The sequence below is a fragment of the Tasmannia lanceolata genome, unplaced genomic scaffold (genome assembly GCF_043159265.1).
Source record: "Tasmannia lanceolata isolate RefF3 unplaced genomic scaffold, GAP_Taslan_0.1 ptg000019l, whole genome shotgun sequence".
Taxonomy (NCBI): domain Eukaryota; kingdom Viridiplantae; phylum Streptophyta; class Magnoliopsida; order Canellales; family Winteraceae; genus Tasmannia; species Tasmannia lanceolata.
Window position 1 is genome coordinate 2,835,763 of NW_027518696.1, and position 24,558 is coordinate 2,860,320.

Sequence of the window (24,558 nt, forward strand, 5' to 3'; positions counted from 1 at the left end):
TGTTCATGATACATATAAATTATTGTTTTTTTGGAAAAAAAATGTTTCTAGTCTGTCGGACTAGTAAATTATCTATTCCGACGACGAGAAACACAACAGGTCCATGTTGTTGGGTGATCCAAACCATTCATTTGATAGGCCCTCACATAAATAAGGTGTAACAGGAAATCATCTCCATAGGATCAAATTAAAGTTTTGGATCACCCAACAGCATGGCCCCCACTCTATTTCTAGTTGATGGACCAGTTAACTTATCTGGTTGGACGGACTACAAAATGAGAGCCGTTTTTTGTTTTTTTTGGGTATTTTATTCAATCGTTTAAAGGACAAATAATGAATTAAAGGCCCCACCTGTTGTGCTTATGCCTACTCAAATAAAGAGAAGGAAAAACTGCCAATGGGGGACATCAAAATACGAGAATTGCCAACAGGGGACGCACTTTTGTCCCTCTCTAATGATTTTTCAAAAGTGTGTCCCCGGTTGGCAATTCTCGTATTTTGATGTCCCCCATTGGTAATTTTTCCTAAAGAGAAATATGGGCTTCCATCACGTAGTCTTGTTGCCACAAAAACATGGCTTGCTTATTAATAGTTGACAAAAACTATTTCCCTTTGCGAGACTAATCCTCAGCCATTCCTACAAAGTGAAGGAAAAGTGAAATGGGGAATTGTGTGATGGAGCTTACACCACAACTCACTATTGGGTAGTAGGAATATTCAAGTGGGTTGCTTTTTTAGCCGTTGAAAATTTCTTCCAAAATGGAACCCCATGTATTACGGGTAGAATGATAGATTCTCCTCTTCCCCTTTTCTTCCCGGGACACCCCCTCACAGTGTATAAAGATTAAAGAGTAGTGAAAAAACTGAAAATACACCAGAGGTGAGTGGCCTGGAGAAGAAAGAGGGGAGAATAAATCACCTTCCCCTATTAGTGGGGTGTCTTACTGTCTTACCTTATTACAAGTTTACAACGATGTGGCGTAGCTCATACGGTGGGCCCCATTTTGTGTCTGTACTAATTTGAATGTTCCTCAACTTCTAACAATCCCAGCCGTTCGATTGACCAACTTGATCATCATCCCTTAATCTAATCATGCCGATGTCATTGGGTGGGCCCAAGTAAACTTCCTCGTACCAATCTTAGGTGAGAACTGAGAACCCTCTCTTGAATCATTCCACTAATTATGAAGCTAGGTGCAGACTGCAGTGTTCGAGTGGGACTACAAATTCAGATGGACCCCACCCTCCAAAGTGGGAGCGGGGTGTGGGGACCACCTAAAAAATTTAGTCAGGAGCACTAGCGTCACTCTCGCCCACTTTACAGGTATTCCTCGATGTGTCGGAAAGTCGGTGAAAATGGCGCCTTCGCTTTTGGAACTTTCCACCCCTGCAGAGATCCGTTTATATTTTGAATTTTAAATCCAACGCCTGGAATTCTCCTTGCATTTTAAATCCAACGGCTCGAAACTCCACGCCATTATTGCATCGTAAGGTTGCCGTTAACGCCACTCTCTCTCTCTCTCTCTGAAATTCAGTAGTATTGGAGTGAAAGCTTTCCAAAAAAAATATCTTTTTCTTATTCCATTTTTACCCCTCAAACTCCTCTCTGAAGAAGCCCCTTTTTCAATAGAAGGGTATTGGTAGAGGGCATAGATCTGAAGCAAGGTACTGTTTTTTTTTCTTCTTTTATTAATCTCTAAATTTTCCCGTTTTCACCTAACATGTATTAAAGAATCATTAACTGGGTCTGGTAGAGTGGTAGATTATTAATTCCTAGGGTTTCGTGCAGCTGAATTTTCTAGCTGAACTTCATCATAGGGTTCTTTTTTTAGGGTTTTAGAATCTATCTTGTTTCTAAACACTTAAACAGTTGTCCTAGTACTTGTCCAGATTGTAATGTTTTCTTGTATGGAAACAATAAAGCATCAAATCAATTTATCATAGATAGATAGCACACCTTTCTCTCTATCTCTATTCCTTGTAAAATGTTGTTTTATCTTCTATTTTTATCCTCTCCCTTATGCTTTACCGTTTCTAGACTGTAATATATTGTTCTAGGGTTTTGATTTTTCCCCTCCCCTCTGGATTACAGGGTATTCAAGGTTCTTTATACATTTGGTTTGATAAAGTCAAAACTCAGAACATTGTGGATCTTTTGCAAATGGTGACTTTGGAGACCCTTTTTATTTTACATTTACACTGTTCATTTAGACCTTTTCAAATTGAAGGGATTCATTGTTTTTGTAGGGAAAGGGGAGAGCTTTTAGCCATTCAGGATTTTTTGTGGGTTTTTGTGGGTTTTTCTGAAGATGTTTGAAGAACCCTTATCAGGAGAGTCCTTGGAATCTAATTTAGGGTTGAACCCAGATTCATTTTATGGGTTGCCTTGTGTTTCCGAATTGCCTGAGCCATCGCCTGCCCCAGCTGTTTATACCGATGTGAATGTGGTTCCTGAGCATGAAAAGAAAGGATTTGAACTAGTGATCTTGAATCTCCAAGGCAACATTTCTATCCAAATTCAATTATATGTGAACTTACTTCAAAACATTGTGTCTCACTCTTGAATCTTATTTGATCTTGTAGGAGAAATTGGAGAATTGCGGTCGAAGCAGAAATCATTGGTTGAAAAACGGAGAGAAACGCTTAATAAGATATTTGACATCAAAGGTAATGGATCTGACTCAGTCTATCCCATTTTTTTAAAGAAATTTAGTTAGATCTGTTGTGTATCCAAAATGAAATTATTTTTGTTTCCAGGTAGTATAAGAGTTTTTTGTAGAGTTAGACCTTTTCTATCGACTGGTAGAAGAAAAATTCATCGAACAATTTCAACTGAATCGGAAAAAATTATCGTTAGATCTGTTGGAACTAGGAAGGAGTTCAGTTTGGATAAAGTATTTCCTCCTGAGGCAACACAAGGTAAGTTTATCCAACACTAAATGAAATCTATTTTGACTGTGTTTCTTGTTTTTTTTTCGGTAAGATAAAAGATCCCAATGCTTGAAAACTTTGCAGAAGATGTTTTCATTGAAGTCGAACCAATTCTTAGATCTGCGCTTGATGGGCATAATATCTGCATTTTCTCATATGGCCAGACTGGAACTGGCAAGACATTTACTATGGTCTGTAACTAGAAATTGGTTCTCAGTTTCTTATTCTTGCTTTTACTTTCTTTAGCATTCTTAACTGGTTCTCAAATTCTTTCTTTAGGAAGGGACAAGCGATGAGCCAGGAATTGTTCCTCTAGCAATCGAAGAGCTATTCCGCCAAGCCTCTCAGGATAACTCTGTTTCTCTTACTTTCTCAATTAGCATGTTGGAGGTTTACATGGGCAGTCTGAGGGATCTACTGGCCCAAAAGCCTCCGGCCAGAATGGCGGCGTCTACCCCTAAACGGTACATGTTAAAGTATAAAAGATTAAATAACGCCATCTCCAACAGCTTAAGCTTTTGGAGTAATTGGTTATTTCACATGGTATCAGAGCAAAGGTGCTGGGTTCGAAACTCCTTGATATTAAAAATCCAATGTAATGGCCAACTCAAAACAGGGGCCACATGTGACACATGGAGGCCAACACTAAAAAGAGGGCCCACACGCGAGGGGGAGTGTTAAAGTATAAAAGATTAAATAACGTCATCTCCAACAGCTTAAGCTTCTGGAGTAATTGGTTGTTTCCAAGTTTATGTTTTTCCCATTCTGATAAAGTTATAATTTCAATTCATAGTTTTCTAGCCCTTTTGATAGATTGGTTATTCTTCTCTGGTTCTACAGCGCACTGAATATTCAAACAAGTTCTAATGGCTCCGTGGAAATTGAAAGACTCACTGAAGTGTTGGTCACCAATTTTGCACAAGCAAATAAGTGGTATGCTAAAGGGAGGAGGGCACGTTCAACGTCATGGACAAATGTTAATGAGGCCTCTAGCAGATCCCATTGGTGGGTTCTTGAGCTGCTCCTGTTTTTGTTTCATTCTTGTTAATTAATTTGGTTTGATAATTCTTTTATTTGCTTAGTTCAATGTATTTAGCTTAACTAGAATCACCATTGGCAAATCGGGGAATATGGAGGAAAGTAAAGCAGAACCTAGCAAATTGTGGATGGTCGACCTTGGAGGCAGTGAACGCCTGCTGAAAACTGGAGCTACTGGACAGACAATGGATGAAGGGAAAGCCATAAACCTATCCCTCTCAGCTCTTGGTGATGTTATCGCAGCATTAAAACGAAAGCGTAATCATGTTCCTTACAGGCATATCCTCAGTTGATGTTGGGTTTTCACTTAAGCCCTGTTCGTTTGGGATTATGATAACCGATGGTGAGCTAATTGGACTCAAACTTACATTAATTTTGAGTCTAATAATCGGTTTGGGGGCTCACCATCGGTTGTCATAATCTCAAACGAACAGGGCCTTAGTTTCTTGTTTCCTAGTGGTCGGATTATCATCAAATCTCACTTTATTTTTGTTTCTCTATTTGCAGGAACAGCAAGCTGACTCAAATTCTGAGAGATTCTCTTGGTAGAGTGCTGCAATTTGAAATTAATTGTATTCTTTCCAGTAATTTTTTTCCTACGATGCAACTATGACTTATACATGTTAGTGCTGAAATTGATTTAGGTGATGGTTCAAAGGCTTTGATGCTTGTGCATATCAGTCCGAGTGATGATGATGTCGGAGAGACAATATGTTCTTTGAACTTTGCTGAAAGAGCAAGAGCAATAGAGTCAAGTAGAGAACCTTCGGAGGCAATCCACTCTCTAATTTTCTTACACATATTTTCGTAGTTGTTGTTTTAACCCCTAGATTTTCAATCTTCACACTCATATTTAAGTTTTTCCAGGACTTGAAGAAGCAAAGGGAAAGGAGGATTGCCGAACTTGATCAAGAGATGAGAGATGCCGAAGAGGAACTCCAAAAAGTCAGGAATGATATACAGACGGCTGAGTATGTGTTGCAGGAAAAGAAGAAAGTTTTCTCAATGACTTATCAACTTATCGATGATCTGAAAGAATCCCCCAAAAGCCTCCAAATAGTTCGTGGAGAAGTTACAGAAAGCCCACGTACTGCACAAAAGGTGACTCGTAAAACTGGTTCTAGTTCTCTGCCTCGCTTCATGGCATCCACAAAATGCAGTCGCCAAAGGCAAAGCTTAGAGGGAGAAATCAGTGGAAGAGTAAGAACATTGAGAACAGGGAATAGAATTTCAGTTGAATTATTTGGATCTCAATCCCTTAGTTATTCTGATCATTATTTGAAATCAAATTTGCGAAGCTCAAAGAACAAGCCAGTGGTAGGTGACACAGAGAAATCTAGGCATGGAGAACCAAATTGTAGTCATACAGAAAGTCCCAAATGCAACCCCTTGGATTCAAGGTCATCCTCAATACCCCAAAACAAGAGGGTCTCCACAACTTATCCAAATTTGAAAGCTACATCATGTCATCACAGACGAAGAATGTCGGATCTGATTTAAGAATGCCAGTGAAGTCAAAAACTATTGCAAAGTATCTGGCATATCAGAAAGAGGTGAGATTAACTTTTATTTCCATGTAGGGCAGTGGTGGGTATTATACTGGTGATGGTTGGTGTCAGATGAATTGGCTTAATTTACGCATATGTTTTCAGCTCTTGTAAAATCTATTCATGTTGTAAGCTTAAGGGTGTATACTAAAGAAGTCGTACAGTCTAAGCAATGGTTGTGGTGTTTTTTAAAGTTTGTTAATGTGTTTTTTAATGTTGTTATTTGTAACGCGTTAGCTAATCATTCACCTTCATTTCTTGTAATTGCCTCAGTTGAATTGGCTTAATTTACGCATATGTTTTCAGATCTTGTAAAATCTATTCATGTTGTAAGCTTGAGGGTGTATACTAGGCAAGTCATACCATCTAAGCAATGGTTGTTCTGGGTTTTTTCAAGTTTGTTATTGTGTTTGCTTTTATATTATTATCATTTCTTGTGATTGCCTCAGGAAATTACCAAATTCGAAGCCGAGATCTACTTATAACTTATCTCTTGGTATAGATATTTTGGTTTACTCTTCCCAGTAGCTGGCAAGAGTGTTCTTGTTTGTTGTAAGAAGAGTTGTATGTATTTTGAATATCTGTGAGATGGGCAAATAATATGAGTCGTTGGTAACTATTAAATATCGCATAGATCTAAGTTGTATCACTGACCCACTCTGCTGACATCTTGGCCTGTGCAAGATATGCTATGGAATTATCAGAAAAGAACAGATAATTGAGAAGGGAAATGATATCACCACTACCGTATTTTGATGATCGCACTCGTCACTTTATTAAAAAGTACGGTATGGTCCGCACCATGGGATGATTAAAACCGTTCATTAGATGGGCCATAGCCTAAATAGGTTGTGCCTCAAAAATCATTTACATAGGTTGATCCTAACCCTCCGATCTATAGAGGGACTGAATATTAGAGGGTTGATCGGAAAATCCGTGGATGATGGCTACCATTATTGCATATTCATTGGAGTGATTTTTGGTGATCCATGCATTGGCTAGTCTCCCATAGGCCCTGCTTCATTGGCTGTAAAGTGGTGGAAAGGAAACCTCTTTTCACTACTTTCACATCGTTAGCTGTGGAAGGCTAGGCTTTTAAGGTGGAAACTTTTCTCTCTGAAAATGAAAACAATTATCTTTCTTCTTAGAGGTATTCTGATACGTGCAAGTTAATCTTGTATATTGGGTTAGTTATTATCTAGTTATTATGTAATGGCTATGTGTTTTAGAGTTATGGGGTTAGTTATTGGTGATGTGTCTTGTAAGTGGGTAGATGGAATTGTGATGTGGCATTCTCTTTTACTTGTATTTATTTAGTTGTAATTGAATGAAAGGAGAAGAAAAGAATTCTACAGCAAAGGAAACTTTGTAGGAGAGTCATGGTTCCTCTCAATTTGAGCAACCTCTTTTGCCTCAGTTCTATTTTTTTCTTGTTTATTTCCGTTATGGCCAATTAGGCATGTAACAAACTCATATCAGAGCCGTCGATCTTGCACCATGGCTGCGTCGTCGGAGTTTTGGGAATCCGTACGTGAAGATCTACAGGAAATTAAAGCATTGGTTTTGAAAAATGATTGAAGGACAACGAAGATTTGTGGAAGGTTTGAAAAAAATCAGCACGGTGAAAGAGGAAATGTGCAACGACGAAGAAAAACAGAATCTTGAAAATGTTGATTTTCAAATGGAGAAAAATGCGAGAATTGATGGGGACGAATATACTTTAGTTGAACACTATACCAAGTTTTTCGATCAATCTGTCGTTTCAATGTGCCTCCACGACAAATTGCATTTCTTTCCATCTTCGTTCGCAATGGATTTTGAAGGAGGGATTCAAATGATGGCGGCCATTATGATTTGGGACCCTGGTGGATTATAAGTATTTTCTCAACAATTCAACCTTGACGGCAAGGTTGTCTGTAAGGGGGGTGGAATGATATGTGCAAGTTAATCTTGTATATTGGGTTAGTTATTATCTAGTTATTATGTAGTGGCTATGTGTTTTAGAGTTATGGGGTTTGTTATTGGTGATGTGTCTTGTAAGTTGTAAGTGGGTAGATGGACTTGTGATGTGGCATTCTCTTTTACTTGTATTTATTTAGTTGTAATTGAATGAAAGGAGAAGTAGAAAAGAAATCTACAGCAAAGGAAACTTTGTAGGAGAGTCATGGTTCCTCTCAATTTGAGCCATTAGGAGGTCCAGTTGCCTCGAATCAACCTCTTTCACCTCATTTCTATTTTCTTTTTGTTTATTTCCGTTACGGCTGATTAGGCACGTAACATATTCATCTTGGTTAAAACCCCAGATGCAGCTTTCTTTTTGGTTGGAATGAAATGGTGGGCAATACCTGGACATAAGTCTATTGGTTTCTTGGACACAGCAGCCAAGATCCTATTGTTCAGACTTCCAGTACAATGGACTTTTCCTTCTTCAATTAAACCTTTTCAATCCATGGTTGGATTTGTTCTTCAGTTGAAAAAATCATAGATATCATTGTCCTTTGGCTGTTTTATAGAATAGCATTAAGAGAAAAGTAAAAACCAGTATAAATTTTGCAAGAATTGTCCACAGTTCTAACAGCTACATAAACATGGAAGCCTGATTTCAAGTTTATGTTTTCCGAAATATCCTTCCATAAATCAATAAGTACAAGGACGGCGGCACTATTGTAGTGTCTGTAAGAATTTAGCAACGAAAAACCAAAGATAATGGCCAATGACCCTAAAAGAACATATCCTACAGATACCAGTGTGTCAATAACCTACAAAGTGCCATCATAAACAAAGTAGCAAGACAATCAAATTAACAAGTCCGACTGAACTCAGCTACTAACTGCTGATACATCAGAGGATATGAGAGAGATCATTTTTCTGAACATATTTAAATGTGGTAGATAAATGTTCCCAGTCTATCCATCTGCTCCAAAACCAAAAAAATGTTCCAAGTCTATCCACTGCACCTACTAAAAGAGCAAAAAAGGTCCCTACAATGTGTGCTCTTGAATCTTCAATAATACCAAGTACATACCTTGAGATCTTCTGAAGCCTCTAAAATGTTCAAGTCAACTGCATACATCTCTGCTGAAAAGCATTGTGGTGTGTCCAAATGTACAGACAAACTCCCAAGCCTAGTATCCATAGTGAACCACGCTGGGATACTTACCTGGACCAGTGAAAAGGTAAAGGTCCTCGTACTCGTCATAAAACAAACTTTATCATAGAAATTTGTAGAAAATCAAAATATCAATACCATTTCAAATAGCTCTTCCTTCTTTTCTTCGAAGGAAACCTGCGTGAGAGTCATTGCAACACAGATATTTAGAACATTAGCACCAGATGAAAGATTTCAGCATTATCATTTCAATTCTTTCTCTTGCTCCAGTAAGTGTACGGGCTAACAAGAATATCAATCTGATTAACAAATGGATCAAAGGGAACACCTTGCCATAGTCCTCAACCACAATGCCCCTTGTGATCTCCCATAGCTTTACTGAGCCCGCAGCATCCTATCAAAGAGAAATACAAAGTTATTCACCGTGATAAGTATCCAAAAGCATCAGAAATACATATTGGTGTCAAAAAAAATTATGTAAATGAAATGAAAGGGCAAACATCACAATCACCTTAGTCAGGACCTGCCTTCTATTATTCAAGATTTCATGTTGCACAATTCCAGGAGTTCCAGGAATTGTAAATGATGGTTCCGTATACACAGGAACCTGCAGAAAAGTTAAAACACCCAATCATTTAGCATGCTAGAAGATGGTAATACGAAGCATCAACATAACTAAGGAAAGCCTTCTAAAGTACGCCCGCACTAAGAAACCTGTCGTCCATAAAGACAGAAAATTGCAATTGGCAGAATAATTCAGAAGTTTTCTAGAATAAAAATCAAACTGCAAATCTACAACCCAAAAGGTAAAGATTGCACAGAAGAGTAGAAAAAAATTTAATGCATTCACCAACAAAATCCAACACGTATACTGAACACTGTGTAATCTCTGACAGAGAAAGACATTGAAAGGTTTTACAAGGAAACAATCTCGACCAAGACCTTGCACAGCTGCTCCAGGCACCTTCTCGGCTTCTCCCTTGTTCCTTGCTCTATGGTATAGAAAGTGGGTGCCATCCTTTTAGATGAACTACAAGAAGCGGAAGGAAGAAAAAAAAATGGGAGCAAATTGTTCTTTTGATAAGGCAATGCTGACATCATCATGCTGTCTCATCTTGAACGTCAAGTTTATTTTGAAGAAATCTCATCATTGATAGAAGAAAACTAAATGGTGCGTTAGGGGTGGACCTCGGGTCGGGTTGAGGCCAACCCAAACCCGACCCGAGCAACCATTTACTCGACCCGACCCAAGTTCCAACCCGATGAGGTTCAACCTGACCCAACCCGAGGAAGCCTTTTTTCCAACCCGAACCCTTATTTTGAAACAAGAAACGGAAAGTATCTGGTATCATACCAAGAGAAAAATTCTATAAGGGACCTGACAGTTATTGATAGAAGAAAATTAAATGTGCGTCAAGTTTATTTTGAAACAAGAAACAGTAAGTATCAGGTATCATACCAAGAAAAAAGATACGGATTAATCGTGACTAATACAGGAACGAGTAAGGATTGCTTACAGGAGTAGATCCTTCTAAGCAAGCCCTTGCCCTTGTAAAGGACAAATTGCCGGCCAAGAATGAACCACCTCTTTGAAAAACCTTCTGTGGATTACGCCCTTCAGCTGGCCACCTATGTAAAGAAGAATCTGTTGTTGCAACCCATATGCTGTCATCTTGCAAGGCTAGTTGTAAGATAGGGTGCTCCTTTGTGCAAAGTAAAAGGCTTTCTCTGGTTGCCAAGTCTGTTAGGTATAACTGAGACAACATCCAGAAACATGAAGAGAAAAAACAATTATGAGACAATGTAATGCAACAAAAATGTTGCTATCAAATAGAAAATCCAAGGAAAAGTTGCATTAAAAGTTATCAGACTATATTACTTACAGAGAGATCCCTTCCACCGCTATAAACATGGCTGAATGTAGGAGTGCTGGCAAGTGCCCACACAGAGTCTGTATGCACAGCATAGGAATGCACGCATCGCTGCTGACCGAGATCCCATAGACTACCAAGGAAGAAGACAACGAAGGATCCTTGTCAAGACAATGACAGTGGAAAAATTCCAATATCAATGACATAATATGAAGCATGACCAAAAAATTATAATATTAGATTCCATGCACGCATGTTTTGATGCCTGATAGGTGAGATTCCATGTCAACCCTCCCTGATTTTTAATCACATTTCAACTAGAATAAGTTTAGTTCAATCCTCCAGAAAAATTGTGCCTAGCAAATGGAAAACCTGCTAAACGCAAATAAATGAACAGAAAGGGAAGGAAATCAACAATAAATTAAGTGGTCATAAAGGTCCCCCACATGATGTTATTGTGTGAATTAGGTTTACTTCAGAATCAACATTTCCCAGGCTTGACACTTCAATGAGATGTAGTCAATCCAGCAATTCAAATTTATGCTGGTATTTTCAGCTCCATTATCTTCAGACTAGTAACCTGCTTTCCAGATGAGACAGACAGCAAAGCGCATTTGCAGTTCTATGCCCGAGATTTGGGATTAAATCCATGATGATTACAAGTTGCGCAATGAAATGCAGTTTAACTACTGTTGAGTATTAAAGTGACAAATCAAGCTTCCTCCGGCTTCACTTCAGCTGTTTCTGATGCACATAGCAGCTGATGCTCCATCTCCGATGTAACCTTATACTTGGGCTTTTATGAAACCCAAACAAAATAGCTATAATTTGAATATCCATATTCAACAAACCAACGCTTTGGCAGGGTTGATGAATAAACCATTCATGATTAAATAATTTCAAGCACAAAAAGGTATTCGGTAGCAAACCATTAGCAAAGTTAAGCAACAAATACACAATAAGTATCTATTTAAGTTGAAAATAGGTCAAATATCTAACATTCTTCCTATCACTCAAACTACTATATTTGAATCATGACATTTTTTTGAATGGCAATTTTTAATCATGACAATAAATTTAACTTGGAAGTAAATACAATTGAGAACATATGCTTTTCTATTCCTGTAATGGCTAGCAAGTTACAAAAAACATCTTCTATTAGATAGTACGTAAGCAGCTAGAGCGAATTCCCAATAAAACCATTTGGATACAGTATTAAGGTAAATGAAACACAGCAGTCACAAATCTAACAAGAGCTAGAGTATTTACTCTCATTAAAGGAATAAACATGATGGAAATATTACCGTATCATAGAATCAGAAGATCCTGACAAGCAAAACCTGCAAGCCAAAATTGAGAAACTACAGTTTAGCTCCAACGAATTAAGAGAATTGTGTGTGTGTGTGTGTGTGTCTGAGAGAGAGAGAGAGAGGGGGGATTTGAGAACATTGCCATGGTGAAATTTTTTTCTCCAGAGAGGTCATGATATTGAGTCCAAGAAGACTCAGTCCGTCTCAAAACCACAAACTGATTAAATTTTTTTTTTGAATGGAACAAAATGATTAAATTGTAAAGTCATGAAATGTAAAATTAGTGTTAACTACTTTAAACAATGCTTTTCTTTACAAGAAACAATACATCATAGCAGATCATATTAACATAATATCATGTGCTATGTATAAGAATATCTGTAATGGTAATTATGCTCTATCTTTTCCAATTTATAATACACGTATAGCAGAATTTTTAGGAATTTTTACGTATGAATCCTTAAGTGAAGTGATATATTCAACCCTTTTCCTCCCTGGGCCAGCCCCATCTAGTGTATTTATTACTTCTCATTTACACTACAAGGGGGTGAATATATCATTTCCCATCCTTAATTTGCAAAATATATTCCAATTAACCATCAATAATCATGATTTAGCCAACAAGTTTGAACTTTTGGGGAAAAAAATTCAGTAAGTCCTTGAATACGACTTATGTTTAACATAAATTAGAGTATTAGACACTAAAGATTTTTTTAAAAGATGTGCACGTTAAGCTTAATAGCACAATGTGTTTGCGCAAAAACTTTTCTTTTGAAGTCTTGGGGAAATTTCAATTTTTTAAAAATATGAGAAACACTAAGACTAGAATTTCTTAGGCTAACAATCATGATCTTAGAATTGCTTAAAAGGGCGTGTCCATTAATAAAAGATTGGTGCGATATTTAGGGACATTTTAGAAATTATTTTAAAAAATTTAAACTTTTTGGCTTCTTATTATTTTTATGGCTAATTGGGATACACTTACAAAAGTCTCTAATTTGTAATGTTACTATATTGTGTAATAAGATTAATTTACTTTATTTTTAAAATATTAAACTTTTGGCATCTTATTATTTTTATGACTAATTGGGTCACACTTCGAAAATTAGAATAATGTTACCATATTGTGTAATAAGATTAATATCTTAATTTACCTGTAAGTCTGTAACCGAATAAAATAGAGAAAAAGAAAAGCAGACCATCATTCAAATAAAAAAAAGGAAATGAGCAGACAAAACATACTATGGTGCATTAGGTCAAAGAAAAACGTGATCCAAAACTAGGCGTGCAACTTCAGTCTGACTCAACCTGAATCTGTCAATTTCAACCCAATTTCAGATCAGGCTGAGTTTGGAAATTCAGAATTTCAGGTTGGGTTAGGCCTGGGAAAATCACCCAATTTTATTTCGGGATGAGTTACGGTTGAGGCCTAGAGCAATCCGGACCTTACCTCTCTATATATAGTTATATGTGTAGGACCAACTTGATCCAAGACTGCCCTTGCAATGGTTGTGTAGTGAAGGGCCAGAAAATGAGTGTTTTGTCGTTATACATGGGTACTGTTTTGAAATAGGATGTGAAAATATGAAATTGGTTGTTTTATTATTACAGAGCGCTTGTGCACAAGACCAATTTGAACCAAGATTACCCCTAGCTATGTAGTGAAGGGCCATAACATTGCTGTTTTGTCATTATACAGTGTAGTGTTGAAATAACAACTGAAAATACAAAAAATGCAGGATAATTGGCTTGGTTCGGAATAGTGCTGAAGCAAATGCTACCTCGGGTTGGTAGGGCGGCCTCAAACCGGCTTGGATTGCACCTCTATATAAAACCAACTAACGGCCTAAGAAGAATGTGATCCAAAGCCAACTAATGGGAAGACCCTCAGTAATGAGCGGATAAGTCAGGCCATAAGGTCATGAGTGAAACTCGCCCAGATCCCAAACCAAATTTAAGTCAAGTTGGAACTTTAGAGTCTTCATCAGACACAGCAGCAATCCATGTAAAATTAGTTTTACAGGCATGCAAATCAGCATCGAACCCCGACAAAATGGGGCATGCACCAAGAAAAAGGGCGGCCCAGTGCACAGTCAAAATTAATTTTACATGTCACAGAGATGATAGAGTGACAATGAGCTTGAGGGGGGTGGTAGAGAAGTGAAATACACGAATTTTTGAACTTGAAGCAAAATACATGAATTGTATCATAATAACCCTTCATGAACTAGTAAATGTTTAGTACTAATACATAAGTCATTGCAAAACATATTCAAATCAATAAGAAACACTCCCATTGTTAATCCCACACTATTTTCCTCTTCCTCACCTTTCTCTACGTACTTCTTGGTTCAAGATGGATTTTACAACAAGATGCTACAATATAAGACTTTTTATGTTTCTAGGGACTTTGTCGATATTTTGGAATTAAAAGAAATACTATATATCACAAAAAAAAAAAAAAAAGAGAGAATACAAATTTACAGGGATGTTGGCTGCATCCAACGAAATGTATGAATCAGAGGGCATCTTACAGACAGAGACACCCACCTCTCTTCACCTACTCTACGCAGAAATTCTAGCATGATAAAGGCAAAATTCAAGAAAGTTTTCAACCTGTTCTACCAATCATGCACATTGTAAACATGTTCACCAAGGTGCTATCAATTGCAGGCCTTCATATTTGAAAAACAAAGGGAAGATCACTGATCCTTATATTTCAGGGATAGCGCAACATGACACGTAAGGGTATCTCTATTACTCAACATTAAAATGTACGCAATCAGTGCGTAGAGGGGTGGAAAATTCATCATAAATCGTCAACAGATAGTGGTAAATTACTCTTTTCAGTTGGTTTGCAATTGTATAAATCCAATTTGATTCTAAAGCAATACAAATCATTAGTCCCACATTTTGATTTTATGAGTTCAACACATGCTATGGGCAACATAAAGCAAGCATATGCAGTATAGCCTAGATATTAACAAAAGACAGCAAACCAAGGAGTGTGCATGGTTTTAAATTTCCACCGAAACCGATATGAAACGACCGAAATATTTTCATTTACATCCTCACCGAAACCAAAATGACCAAAATGCATAAAACAAGATCATAAGCATAACAGTGGTATATTATATTAGTACGTATTACATAATTTATATATATATATATATACAGACACAAATCTGCCCCATTTTTGTCCTCCACAAATGGAGGGGTTAGGATGATCCTATGGAGCTGATTTTTAGTACACCCCCTATCTATGATAAGGCCTTGCAAATGAATGGTTTGGATCACTCCCCAAAATGTGGGACCCATGTGATTGGGCAAGCTAGCTCACCAACAGTTTCCTCTCTCTCTCTCTCTCTCTCTCTCTCTCTCTCTCTCTCTCTCTCTCTCTCTCTCTCTCTATATATATATATATATATATATATATATATATGTATATATGTATGTATGTATGTATGAATTGCATGCAAAATATGGTCCATGTATTATGTATAAATATTTATATGAATTGCATGTGAAATTTGGTGTGTACTAAATAATCAACCATGCCTTAAAGTGCACGTCACTAGGTGTTCAACGCTTTTAAACCATTATGGATTGGTTTTTTTTTTTTTGAATGGCAAACCATTATGTATGGTTGTCTTGCTGATGTGATGATTTCTAAGTATGTATCTTTGTTAATCTAGCATTATGTTTTTAAACCAGTATGGGTGGTTGTCTTGCTTGTGTGACGATTTCTAAGTATGTATTGTGCTTATTCTAGCACTTTCTGAAGTCTCATCTTCAAATTCTATCATGTGAATAAGTTCCCTTGATTTTACAGGATTTCCACCAAAATTTCCAACCGAAACTGAAACGTTTTCGTTTCCGTGGCGACCAAAACAGAAATTTAAATTTTTGAGAGTGTGCTACTCATGCAAGTGGAAACAACCACCAAAGAAGTTTTGGCATTCCTATCCCTCCAAGAACAGATGTCAAGGAACCAATGCTAAAAAAAAACATGATATGAAAATGATGAAGAACCTTCTAAAACAGTGAAAGAAACTATTTCCATTAATATCTCCTCAACTCGAACCCAAGATTCCATTTTTCTCCCATTTTTTTACACTCAAACAAAAAATTTAACAGAAAATCAACAGGAAAATCACTAAAATATTCTAGAAAATAATATACCTTGAAAAGACAAGAACAAAATAACTCACTGCCTATACGCTTTAACAGGGCCCACAGGAAACATCTTAAAGAAAAAGTTCTCAATAGCTGAAGAAAGCTAGTTTTAGAAAAACTCAAAATCCAAACTTCCTACTCATATTCGTGTTCATATGACTCCTTAAAACCCTCAATAAACCTATTGAATACAACAAAAAGACAACATTCCCAAAAGGAAGTGATGAATAGATGTAGGACCCATCAAACTTCTACAGTTCTTATTATTCTTTTCTTATTTTGAATGTTTAGCATGAAAGATGATGTTTTTTATTGAACATCATTCATGAAAACGATCAACATACAGATTTCTGTCACACGCTATAAGAGCTAGAAGCTCCATGAGAACTTGGTAAAGGACTTAACCCCAAAAGGATTAGCAGACCGAACATATACAGAGGCAAGCGCGGATCCAGGCAGTGGAAGGCATGGCCGGCATATTTGTTTTATCAACATCAGAATCCTACTAACTTAACACCATTGTTGCTTGATTGGGAGGCTCAAAGCTAAATTCTCGTGCCAAAGTAACCTTCTCTGCTTCTTTTAGAGGAAGGATGAAAATGGAGACTAAATAAAATATACAGTTCAGCCAAAATTCTAAAGATTTATTAAGGAGGAAGGATGAAAATGGGGAATATATAACATATACAGTTCAGCCAGAATGCTAAAGAGTTTGATTCCATATGTAACTGTGTATTCCATCTTACCAACCTGCCAGTAGAATCCAGAAGCAGAGCCCTAATGTTGTCAGTATGCCCTCTTAGTTTCATATTTTTTGAACCAGTTCTTGGATCCCAAACACGCACCACCTATAGAAAACAAGTACATGAATGGTGAAAGATGGTCCAAGGAAAGCATGAGGGACAACAATTTATATGCATGGTTTTAAATTTCAACCGAAATCCGAAATTAAAATCCAAAATTTTGGATTTCGGTGAGGACCAGAACCGCAAATTTCGTTCGAAATTTCGGTAATTTGAGGAATTTCGTCGAAATCGTAATAAAATAATATATATTTTAAAGAATTTCAAACGAAATTACCAAAATTTCGCCAGTTTCGGTTGAAATTTCGTCCCCAAAAAATCAGAATTTCGTTAGCCGTAAGGAATTTCACCCGAAATTTCGGGATTTCGTCTAAAATTTCTGTTTCGGATAATTCCGAAATTTTAGCCGAAACCGAAATTTAAAACCATGCTTGTATGTCACTAAATAATCAAATGATGTACAAGAACTTGTAAGTCACTAAATAACCAAATGAAGTATTCATATGAAAGCTAACATAATAAGAATGAGGAAACTAAATGTAAACTATACAATATACCTTCTCGGTTCCACCAGAAACAAGTAGAGTTCCACTATCATTCATTGCCAATGCATACACTGACTCTTTATGGCCTTTGGCAGCAATTGGGCTGTATCCATGTGATTGAGTTGTGTGCAGAGAAATGCTACTGCTTGAACCAATCGTACGCAGGCCTGTAATGGGCAGCCCAGAGTTCACTGAACCAACTATTCCATTTGAACTATCATCTTCCATACTGTCCGTTGACTTGGAAACTGGACGAAGGGCTGCTTCAAGGTCCCATATGAAAACCTCCCCACCAAGGCCACCAGATGCAACAATATTGCTCTAAAATGCATGACACTATAAAAGGATCAGATATTCAGGATCCAAAAAAAAAAAAATTTAAAATCCTTCCAAGAATATTATGAATTGAAGAGAGTTATCCTGTAGCATACACTATCAAATAAACTGACATTAAATATAAAATTATAAAATTCATTTTTGCAATAAAACAAAAAACTTTTATCCATTCATTCAAGAAGTTCTGAAAGATTGGGAAAGAAATTACATTTTTATCCGCTGCAGCAAGACAAGTAACATAGTCGGTATGTTGGCGAAGAGTTCTGGTACAAGTCCCATCAGAAAAGCAATTCCATGTCTGACACAACAGGTTAAATCAGCTAGCAGAATAACATAAATTTTAAAAACAAAAAAAATTGTCTGTAGTCAAAGAACCTTGAGAGTGGTGTCTGAAGAACATGACACAAGGGTATCACCTGCAAGGACAGCATCATTAACCTGCACAGCCATCGACACTGCTATTATAACTTATAATTAATTAATGCAGAAGCCTGCCACAACTGAATGTGGAGCTGAAATTAACATGAAGATTTTCCGGAGTTACAAAGATAAACAAGCTTCAATGAAAAAGAAAAACATTCAGGACAGCAAGAGAATGTAGACAACAACAGCAAAACAGAGGGACAAATGGGTTAAGAATATTAAGAGCATCAAAGTCTCAATCTAGGATAAGGGAAGATCTAAAACCTATGGCTGCTCACAGATATAAAACCTAATATATAAAAAAGGATAATTCGCAAGGGCCCTGCCCCTCTGTTGACACCCATCGATTCAAATTGAATTACTTGCCCTCCATAATACTGAAGCCTAGCATAGACGAGAAAACAAATAACTAACCCCTGTTTTCGTAAATGAACTGCAGTGAATGTTCCATTAATGGGATCTACTCAAATTGGAAATGAACTGCAGTGAAATGTTCCATTAATGGGATCTATTCGAATTGGAACGATTAATGTTTTGATCATCATATATAAGCAAGCACAAAATCCAATCCATACATCCCATTATGATTGATCCAACAGCACACTACTACAATATACAAAAAGTAGTCTAACCAAAAAACCACAGCACAGTGATGAGATCATAGCTAGTATGTGAAACAATAACTATTATTCCATGCCAACTGTTAAAAAAAAAAAACCTATTATTCCATGCACTGTTTGTGATCTATGTTGCATGGGTACGGATACACGTAATGAAATCCGACACGGGTACAGAGCGTTGACAAGAAAAAGGATTCTTGGATTCAGCAATGTATTTTAATCAATTTTTTTTTAATTAATATATTTTAATCAATTCTAGAAAGCTAATACTATTACATAATAATATGGTTATAACACATAATATATTGGGAATTTTAATAGGTTAACTAAATGTATTGTTCTATGTCCATATAAAAACCTTACTATTAGGATGGATTGAAATTTGAACTCAATTAACTAAATGTAATGTTTTATACGGTACCAAAAAAGTATTAGTCCACATAGAAGTATTAATCGATTGGAGCAAATTCTCCAAAGGGTGATGCAAATACTAGATCGACTCCCGTCAGTTGTGGATTCAGCAAATGAAAGGAAACAAGGGTAGAAATATGCCCCTAACCATAGTTGTAAATTCTGTTTAGGTGGCCATTCCGTTTTGGCCACTGAAATGAAATTTCGGTGGGATTTCGGTCATTCCGGTTGAAACTTTTCGGTTACATAAAAAAATATTAAAAAATATGAGAAAAATCCCAAAAAATAAAAAATCAATAGAAAATGATAAAAATCTAATAAATAGTCCAAAATATGTGTCCCAAAAGGCATATTCATTAAAAATACCCTTCCAACGGCCATAAAATGGTCATAAACGGTCATAAAATGAGGGTAAAAGGGTAAAAAGCAATCCCAACAGCTATAATGGCATTGCCGTATTTTTTTCGAAAAATTTGTGCATTTTCAGTCAATTCTGGGAAAAACAGGGCATTCCGCCCGTTTCGTCCGGAATTCCGGCCTGAACGGAACGGAATTTACAACTATGCCACTAACGGGGAATTAAATGATGGAGGAAGCACCAACATCAACCATTTGCATCGACACGGTGCTCCAGTTGCATATGTTCAAGGTCAAGATCATTATGAACATGATCAAGGATGAAATTATGATCGATTTGTTCGTGCGCAAGAAGCAAGAACGGAATTGAGACTCATGAATAAAGGTAAGAAAATCTGAATTCCATGGTAAATTGCATTGCATGTAGAAGTTTCTCTACATGACGATCGCAGATGAGATGATTCTCTTAACAAAGATCGAACTGGAGAATGTTTGTTGAATAAACGTTAAATCTTTTATGCTCTCTTACCAAAGATCAAACATAAAGTACCTATTTATTAAAAAGACAGTACGCTTAAACAATATTGATAGAAAAGTGAAAAATCCATGAAACTCCTTCAATTTTTTTATTCTCTTTGTTTGAGTCTTGAGCACGTAAGATGATGCTCCCGCCTCCACACCCCACGCATACAACTTGCTCAAATACGTTTATGACTTATTAGAGGTTCCGCAAGACCGATACACAAAGAATTTCCAACAACCACCTATTCAAGCCCCAACCCAACCCCACGCCAACCGCCCAAAGAAAAAAAAAAATCAAAAGCACAAAAGGCATCAAGGCCCATCCCCACGCCAACCAGAACTATGTTAGGGGAAGCTCATCCCCTACCTGCCCAACATCTTCAACAATGGTGTATGCCATCTCATTACTTCTTATAGGAACATGATGAAGAGTAGAGCCAAAAGAGAGGACAAAGGTTGACAATCTCCACATCAATAATGACGGAGGATAGGCCCGAGAGACAAAGAACAATGATCTCCACAGCAACAATGACGAATATCTGATAGAAGAGAGCGATAACAAGTTATAATGTCTATCTTAAGCACGGCATAGCAATCAAGAATAATTTAACACTGGAGCTGTGAAAAGATATTCGTGAGATCTTCTCAAGAAATTGGAATCTTTGAAGTTCGAACACAGAATCATAACACACTGGCCAAATACAGATTAGATGTTCCTAAAACTCCAAAAGAAGGGGCAGTTTAGCTGCCTCTGTGCAATTAACAATAGAAAAAGGAGAATACCCAGTCAACATGTGACTCGAATGTTGCAGAGCAGGTGGCTGCATCTTCAGCCAAGGCCCACCTCTTCAGTGTTCCATCTCTGCTTCCAGTAAATAGATAATCATAGCCATTGGAGGCTGATGACTTTAACACCGCTAAGCAATTTATGCCTGCACAATGCTGCAAACAGAGACAACATTCTACCATTAAAAAAAAGAGAGACAGCATTCAGAAGCAGAATAACATGTGCACTATACATCTGATAGTAAAAACCATGACTTTCTACAGATTTCAAGAACTGAAGAAAGGTAAAGGAAAAAAGATGAAAACCTTTGTATCATCGGCATCATTCAGCACATATGTTAACCGCTTCTCCTTCCGGGGACGGGACGAATTGGATGTGTTCCCTGCACTTCCCACACGGTGCATTGCAGAAATGCCTGCCACAAGTAACATTGCATCCATCAAGATCACTCTCGACTACTATCTTTAGACATGATAACTAGTTATTCTTAAAAGAAAAATTATTTTAGTTATTATTACACATTCCTTGAACTCTGTGCACGTATCCTATCAGCATAAATGATGTGAACATTGTTGTTTTTTTTTTTTGAACGGTAAGGATAACTTCATTGAAAAAGAAAAGCGGACCGAGGAAGTTCGGAGAGGATACAAGGAAAGGGCAAATAAACCAAAAGAGAAATAGAAATAATTAAAATACAAAGCGGAAACAATTATGGAGGAAGAAAGTCGAAAAACTCCACTATCTCCCTGAGAACTCCCTCTCTAGCGAGCTTGTCCGCCTCTCCGTTTGCAGACCGCCTAATATGATTAAAAGATAACGAGGAGGTTCCAATCATGTCCTGAATCGCATCAAATAGAGCTGCAAATCTCCAAGATACCTTATGAGGATCTCTTAACCACATTATGACATTAAGCGAGTCCCCTTCGACCACCACCCTATTCATGTCTACATTATGCAGAAAAGAAATTCCTTGATATATGGCTCAAACTTCCGCCTCATTTGAGTCCGCCACCCTTATTGACCCACTGAATGCCCAAATAACAATGACGTGAAAATTGTATTCATCATCATTGAAGTTCCACTTTCAAGTGAAACTTATATGGAATTTTTTCAAAAAAAAAAAAATGACATTAAATCTGCATGAATAAAGCATGTGAAATGACCCCAAAAACGTGTAATTCTGATCAGTTCTGAAGTCTTCTTTACTAATTGTAATCCTTACCTACACTAACTCAAAGCGACAATAATCCTACTCTTTCTATACACTTCTTGTTGGCTTCTAATAAGGCCGCTTATTACATGCTTCATGTTGACTTTCAATGACGCTTCCCACACAATTTCTCTTTACTTTCTTTAGAGCTTATTGTTCCCATAGTTTTCTCTTTTATAAACCCCTCGCTTCTCAGTTCTCACCTCCGTTCTCACACTTGCTTCCCCCACTGGCAATTATGATCTGCCATAGTATTTCATTCGCGATGGATATGGGTGAAAGAAAACATGGCAGAAAGACAACCATCCTTTCATAGCCTCAAACAAACGCCTTAGCCTCTATTATAGGTTATTGTCTTCTTTAAGCTCCCCCAATCCAAACTTTCAAATTCAAACAAACTTCTCAGCTGTTGAATCCTTGTCCAAACAGACAAAACATCTCCTGCATTAGGGCATCTCACGGGAGGAACTTCTAAGCGATGAAATATCGATTTTAAATACTCTAATTTGCTGATTGCGGCAAGAAAAGTATGACCACACCATGGTGCTCTCAAGTTAAACTTTGATAATAGCTCTAGAAGCAACCCAGCCAAACCAGGTCCGTATATGGGAAGTCTTAAAAAACACTCCTTCGAGGAGATTATCTAAGTTTTTTGGGCAGATCAGTATCCAAAAATCGAATGAAGTGGAACTGTGTGCTTTGCTTTCGGGCTGAGGTCATTCAAGGAGTTGGATGGCGCTTCTATGGGTGGAAAATTCGTGATCTTCCAACACAGTTATGAGGGCGCTCCAAGACCAACTACATGCCCTTGGCGATTAGCAAATATTATAGTGAAAATATAGAACCTTATGTAGAGTGATTCACCCACCTCTATATATATATTTCGAGGAGCACCAACAACGCATCAGACCTACTAGCTAGGGAGGACATCAATAGAGCCACGCTTCAATTGGAGCATGATTTACTCGAGTAGCACTTTTGTATTTCCATAGAGATCTTTGTGCCGGTTTGGCTTCACTTCCAGTGTGGAGCCATCTCGTCTTTGATTATATGCATTTCCCTTTTTTATCTCTAAAGATGGGGTGTCCTAAGCATCCAACAGTTTTTCCACCCACATTGAGCATGCTCTGAATAATCCTCCTTTGCTGGATTATTATCCACGTAATCATAAAAAAACTAATTTTTCAGAAATTTTAGACCAATCTTCCTATAAACTCAGAGCTGAAAGTATAGTGTGGATCAACCAGAAGAGGTATGCATAAAAGTATTTGCCCCAAGGAGCAATCCTAAAATCCCTTTTTTATATTAAAAGTATTATTTATCATTGTTATAAAAAAAATCACATTGAAAAGCAATCATTAACTGATGGCTAAGGTACAAGTGGCTCCAAACTTATTCACCACACATTTTCCAATACACAGAAAACTTTTCAACCTATGAAGTTAGTTTAAAAATTCAGCATTAGTCACACAGAATATGCAAATACAAGTCCATACCAATTTTATGCTTATTCCATACAGGCACAAGCATATTTCTATGTTGATTTTAAAATACAGATTACATACAGTAATAAAAATACTCATCCTTACCAAAATAATGAAAAGAATACCTAGATATAAAATTGATGAAGATCGCCCCTCTCAAGCAAGTTGGATGAAAAGGATAAAAATCTACAAGAACACGAACAAGAAAAACATAAATATTTTGTTTAGAATGATAAAAAAATAAAATAAGAATAACAACAGAAGATTCAGAATTCACATGTTTGCGGGAATACGATTGAAAGATTACCAATATCCAATTACCTAATTGATTCATAAAATTAGGGTTACGATTTCAACTAAGCAAGAACTAAAACAGAATTCTGAAACAACAGCAAGAAAAACAAAAATAAAACAACTGATAGGGTTTTCTAAAGCCAAAACCCTCACAGTTTTCAACGTGAATCAGAGATTTTTTGTTCAATCGCAACCGATCCAAAAATTTAAACTATATCAAGAAAAATAGAAGGAATCTAATAGAAAATCGAAGGATGCGCAAAATAAACCCCCAAAAAAGGTCCGATAATATGAAATTAGGGTTTAGAAACAGGAAGTAGGAACCCTAACCTTTGAACAGATGCTAGAATTGAATTCGTGTACTTTAAAGCTATAGTCGATACTGCTAAGGCTCCAAATTGCAGCAAGTGCTCGGCCTCGTTGTTACGGGAGAGGACGAAAGGGGTGATTAAATTCCTTTTCTATCTTTTCCCGTTTGAGGTTCAATTGGAAAGTCCCCCCTCGGACTACGAAACCTTGTAGTCCTCCCAAAAGTTCTAACATTACTTTTGGGCCCACCAACAAAAATATAGCATTCAAGAGAGTATAATAGGGACCACCTCTTTGGATGGTCAAAACCATTCATTTGGGTGGCTTAGAAAGTTTTAAAATAACAGATATAAAAAACTCCACAAAATCAAAGGGTTAGGATCATCTTCTGAAAAAGATTTGGGGGTAGCCATTCTATTGGTGACCAGCAGATTCCAAGGTTTTAAATTTCCGTTTCGGTACCTATTTCGGACCC

At 37.1% G+C, this 24,558-nt stretch overlaps 2 protein-coding genes across 9 annotated transcripts; one reads left to right on the forward strand and one right to left on the reverse strand.

The window, feature by feature from the left end:
- Positions 1–1,533: 1,533 nt before the first annotated feature.
- On the forward strand, positions 1,534–5,906 carry LOC143852971 (kinesin-like protein KIN-14U). 4 transcript variants are annotated; one of them, XM_077362654.1, is made up of 12 exons: positions 1,534–1,665; positions 2,093–2,164; positions 2,248–2,499; positions 2,584–2,667; positions 2,758–2,919; positions 3,016–3,122; positions 3,211–3,395; positions 3,772–3,936; positions 4,028–4,246; positions 4,477–4,514; positions 4,614–4,741; positions 4,837–5,906. In XM_077362654.1, exons 3-12 carry the CDS (start codon positions 2,310–2,312, stop codon positions 5,467–5,469), a joined length of 1,911 nt encoding a protein of 636 aa, XP_077218769.1. In that variant the 5' UTR covers positions 1,534–1,665; positions 2,093–2,164; positions 2,248–2,309; the 3' UTR covers positions 5,470–5,906. The 4 variants fall into 4 exon arrangements, with proteins under 4 accessions (XP_077218769.1, XP_077218771.1, XP_077218768.1 ...); XM_077362656.1 differs by lacking the exon at positions 1,534–1,665 and adding an exon at positions 1,734–1,951; XM_077362655.1 differs by lacking the exon at positions 1,534–1,665 and adding an exon at positions 1,963–1,980.
- Positions 5,907–8,098: 2,192 nt separating this feature from the next.
- On the reverse strand, positions 8,099–24,290 carry LOC143852690 (uncharacterized). Of its 5 annotated transcripts, none has more exons than XM_077362232.1 (15): positions 24,105–24,290; positions 23,586–23,666; positions 21,092–21,201; positions 20,783–20,941; positions 18,042–18,104; positions 17,875–17,964; positions 17,343–17,651; positions 16,733–16,830; positions 11,801–11,836; positions 10,509–10,629; positions 10,143–10,379; positions 9,137–9,232; positions 8,954–9,019; positions 8,764–8,802; positions 8,099–8,676 (listed from the first exon to the last, which is right to left on the reverse strand). In XM_077362232.1, the coding sequence occupies exons 3-15, from the start codon at positions 21,188–21,190 to the stop codon at positions 8,521–8,523; spliced, it is 1,569 nt and encodes a 522-aa protein (XP_077218347.1). In that variant the 5' UTR covers positions 21,191–21,201; positions 23,586–23,666; positions 24,105–24,290; the 3' UTR covers positions 8,099–8,520. The 5 variants fall into 5 exon arrangements, with proteins under 5 accessions (XP_077218347.1, XP_077218346.1, XP_077218348.1 ...); XM_077362231.1 differs by having other exon boundaries at positions 23,606–23,666; positions 24,105–24,289; XM_077362233.1 differs by lacking the exon at positions 24,105–24,290 and adding an exon at positions 23,928–24,082 and having other exon boundaries at positions 23,606–23,666.
- Positions 24,291–24,558: the final 268 nt, after the last annotated feature.

What these genes read in the sequence shown, in the direction of transcription:
- LOC143852690 (XM_077362235.1), bottom strand. Translation starts at nt 21,190, where the DNA reads ATGCACCGTGTGGGAAGTGCAGGGAACACATCCAATTCGTCCCGTCCC. An exon ending in TCTTCTGATTCTATGATACG is followed by an intron (nt 10,630 to 11,800) that starts GTAATATTTCCA and finishes CTTCCTTGGTAG; the next exon opens with TCTATGGGATCTCGGTCAGC. An exon ending in GCGGTGGAAGGGATCTCTCT is followed by an intron (nt 10,380 to 10,508) that starts GTAAGTAATATA and finishes ATGTTGTCTCAG; the next exon opens with TTATACCTAACAGACTTGGC.
- LOC143852971 (XM_077362654.1), top strand. Translation starts at nt 2,310, where the DNA reads ATGTTTGAAGAACCCTTATCAGGAGAGTCCTTGGAATCTAATTTAGGG. An exon ending in GCGGCGTCTACCCCTAAACG is followed by an intron (nt 3,396 to 3,771) that starts GTACATGTTAAA and finishes CTGGTTCTACAG; the next exon opens with CGCACTGAATATTCAAACAA. An exon ending in AATTCTGAGAGATTCTCTTG is followed by an intron (nt 4,515 to 4,613) that starts GTAGAGTGCTGC and finishes AAATTGATTTAG; the next exon opens with GTGATGGTTCAAAGGCTTTG.